Source organism: Mesitornis unicolor, unplaced genomic scaffold (genome assembly GCF_000695765.1).
Source record: "Mesitornis unicolor isolate BGI_N332 unplaced genomic scaffold, ASM69576v1 scaffold7923, whole genome shotgun sequence".
In the NCBI taxonomy this organism is placed as follows: domain Eukaryota; kingdom Metazoa; phylum Chordata; class Aves; order Mesitornithiformes; family Mesitornithidae; genus Mesitornis; species Mesitornis unicolor.
The window spans coordinates 1-3,901 of record NW_010173903.1 but is presented as its reverse complement, the minus strand read 5'-3'; the positions used below and the strand labels follow the sequence as shown (position 1 = coordinate 3,901).

General features: G+C 42.8%; 1 protein-coding gene across 1 annotated transcript; it reads left to right on the top strand.

Annotated features, from left to right (window-relative positions):
- Positions 1-529: 529 nt before the first annotated feature.
- On the top strand, positions 530-1,899 carry LOC104537854 (DNA topoisomerase 2-beta-like; the record flags this gene model as incomplete). Its single annotated transcript, XM_010180867.1, has 3 exons — positions 530-581; positions 1,124-1,258; positions 1,699-1,899. Coding segments are annotated over exons 1-3 (342 nt in total), but the record flags the coding sequence as incomplete, so codon positions are not given.
- Positions 1,900-3,901: the final 2,002 nt, after the last annotated feature.

Below are 3,901 nucleotides of genomic sequence, written 5' to 3'. Positions count from 1 at the left end.
ACTCTTTCCTTTTTGAAGGTACTACTACTTATCTTAAACCAAACTTAACATTTCCTCTGTCTTGTCTGAATTGTATTCTCTTTTATGTATCTGTAAACATAGGAGAAAATATTGTCACTGTTCAAGAAAATCAACAGCTTCTGAACTGCATCTAGCTTCTGCTCCTTTATTTAAAATTTTATAAGTTTCAGAAGTGGTGTATACTTAAAAAAAATGGAGAGGAAGGATACCTAGGTGAACCCAGAATGTCTGTAACAAACATATGCAATATGGTTAAAGTAAATTTTACTTTACAAATGATGAATATTGCTATTTTGTTGTGTTTACCCAGTCGTAGAAGCAGGAACATCTTTTCTACTTAGATCATAGTTCAGTAGTGTGCAGTATCAATTTTCATGACAGTGAATTTCCTTTTGCAAATTCTTGAGTACAATTAATAGACTTTTTTTTTTTTAATTAATGCAATCCATTGCCCTTCCTTTAGGACTCCTAGGCCTTCTGTGTAGTTTCACAGTCAATTGAAGCTTCACTGTGGTTGAAAGAGGCAGTTCTGCCTCCATCTAGCTCCTTTCTGTATGCTGGTATGTGTTTGTGGCTGCATGGTAAGCTGGACAAGGGAATCAATTCAGTTAAGAAAAAAACAAAGATTCCCCACCCTGTTAGTTACTTTTTAAACTGGTTGGATTCCACTATCTTTGCCAAACAACACAAGAATGAAGAAAATGGCTAGGGGATGTAGCACCACTTCTGTAAAGTTACTGTGAGACTGGGGTGTTGGTCTACTTTCTGTCATGCCTTATCTGTACTTATGGTTTCTTTAAAAAAGAAAAAAAATACCACACACACACAAAAATCCCACCACCTCACTGGGTTCAGCTGTATCTTTTTAATCATTTTTCTACTCTGTAGATATTAAGATACTTGCTCCTGTCACTTGCATGTTTGTATTATGTTTTTTCTCTAGTATTTTTCCTATGACTTAAGTTTTTCACAGGCATAAGAGGCTGGTTGATGGATTAGTGCAATATAAAGCAATAGCTGTATGATGTACAGGATACAATTTTTTTTTTCTGTATTTTTTGTTATAAAGATTGCCACCTTGCTGGTTTTTTTGCAATTTCAGCTCCCAAACTACAAAAACTTCAAAGGAACCATTCAGGAACTTGGTCAAAACCAGTATGTAGTCAGTGGTGAAATATTTGTGGTGGACAGGAACACAGTAGAAATTACAGAGCTTCCTGTAAGGACATGGACACAGGTAAGTAACAGTGAAATACAGTTACCAAAAAAGCCCCAAAACCAACAAAACATTCCTTATGGAATTTTTTAATCCTACATCTGGATGAACTTTTAACAAATTCTGATTATAAATACATGGAAGGGAATATGGTTTCATTCTTTGTGTGCCTTTGTAGAAGGTGGTTTTTTACTTGTGCCATCTACTGTCCATACTACCAACAATATCTGCTTCTCCTGCCGAATTAATTCTTTATCCCCTTTTTCTTTTGAGTAGTCCTTGTTAGATGCCTCTTATGTTTGTGCTAGTCTTGGCCTGCATTTTGCAGGTTATATTGGCTCTGTAAATTATAACTGGTATCAGAATTAATGCACAAAGCTCTGAAATCTTATGTTCAGTTGGTTTAAGGAATTGAGGATTTTAAGAAGTGTTTCTGGTTTTTGCTGCTTTATTTTTAATAGGTGTACAAAGAACAGGTTCTAGAACCTATGTTGAATGGGACTGAAAAAACTCCAGCATTAATTTCTGACTATAAGGAATACCACACTGATACGACTGTGAAATTTGTTGTGAAGATGACAGAAGAAAAACTTGCACAGGCAGAAGCTGCTGGATTGCACAAAGTCTTTAAGCTTCAAACAAGTCTTACTTGTAATTCTATGGTAACTTTTTCATGTTTGGCTATCAGAATTCTTACAGTTGCTCATTGTAAACTCAAATGTTTTTGTAGTGTACTTTGGTACCTGGTATTGTACAGTGTATCCATTTTAGTCCTGATGAATCTTTCAAACCAAATAAGACAGGCTCAGGGTGGTTAGTTTCCTGTAACTGACAATTTCCTGTGCAGCTAACCAAAAATGGTTAATGTAAAGTAGATCATACAAATAACTTTCTGCTATGTTATAATTAGATTTGAGTCTTAAACTTGAGACAAGTTACATTTTCAAAATTGCACTTTATTCAGGACTATTGCTCCTCTAATAGGAGTTAAATGATCCGATGTTTCCACCAACATAAATCCTGTTTTAGACTGTAAGGTATAGAAGACGCTATCCTTAAGCTAATGAAGCTTCACCGAGGTGAAGGGCTCCAGAGCAGAGGATCACGCAGAGGTTCATGCCGGGGAACCTTGCTAAAGTGGCAAAAGTGGCTGAACTGTGGGAAAAACAAAAACCCAGTGCGAAGGCAAAAAATTGCAGGGAGAGAGGGGGTGCCCCAGCCCCCCACCCCCCAGAGAGGGAAACATGAGCTCCTCTGCTGACTCACCATGGGCAGTGACACTTAAGCCCCTCAGGTAGAAAAGCAGCCCCCAGGGAGCGTGAGCGAAAGGATGGGCAAACAGGGCATGGTGTGGCAGTTTGCACGGCAGTTTGCGTAGGCAGGGCGAGCAGGGATTGTGCTAAGGTTCGGCTGGATCAGCCGGTCAGCAATGGTTACCGACAGGCAGAGAGCCATGGCCTCCCTCAGCTGTGCACCCGCCAAGGCAGATGCAGCTTGCCAGACAGAGCAGCGGTGGGAGCACGCTGCCACTCAGGTGTCGAGCTGCAGGGTGTGCCCTGCTCTTATGCCGATATCTGATGGCAGCAGTGAGCATGCCTGTGGGAGGTGTGCCCAGGTAGAGGAGCTCCTCTGCATAGTGGTGGAGCTCAGGGAGGAGGTAAGTAGGCTGAGAACGATCAGGGCATGTGAGAATGAGATAGACCATTGGAGCCATATCCTCACTTCCCTGAGGCAGGGCCAGAGAGGAAGTTTGTGTGGGGGAGGCGGATGGCTCCTTAGCCTCTCTTCGCCAGGCTGACCATAGCAAACGGGTGGACTTAGAGGATAGGGACCAACAAGAATGGAAACGAGTCTCTTCCTGGCACAAACAGGCACAGCAGGTGTGCCCTCTCCCCAGTAACTGCTCCACCTTCCCAGGTGCCCTTGCAAAACAGGTATGATGTTCTGCAAGGGGAACTGAACAAAGAGCAAGATGGCAACTTGCCTAACTGGGAGGCTCAATCAGAAGACGCTATGCATAAAAACGTCTTCAAGTAAGAAAGACAGATGGGTCCTTGTCATAGGGGACTCCCTTCTGAAGGGAGTGGAAGGTCCTATTTGCAGGCAAGACCCACTCCTCAGCAAAGTCTGCTGCGTCCCAGGAGCCAGGGTCAAGGACATTCAGAGAAAACTCCCTACACTAGTTAAACCCTCTGACTACTACCCGATGGTGGTCTTTCAGGTAGGCAGTGACGAAATCACAAGTAGTTTGAGAGCAATGAGAAGGGATTTCAAGGGCTTGGGACAACTGGTTAAGGGATCTGGAGCACAAGTAGTGTTTTCCTCTATCCCATCAGTTGCAGGGAGATCTGAGACGATAAACAGAAAGAGCCAGCAGATCAATGCCTGCCTCAGAGACTGGTGCCACAGGCAGGACTTCGGGTTTTTTAATCATGGATCAGTTTACACTTCACCAGCTTTGGTGACAAAAGATGGGGTACGTCTATCTCAAAGGGAGAAAAGGTTCCTGGTTAGCAGGGATCATAGACGGGGCTTTAAACTAGACTTGAAGAGAGGAGGGGGGGAAAGGGATATAACACAACTCACTAGCGATGAGCCAGTGGGTGAAGCGCCGACATGTATGGGCCGCGCACTAGTGAGACTCCTCAGACTACCGTCCCAGTG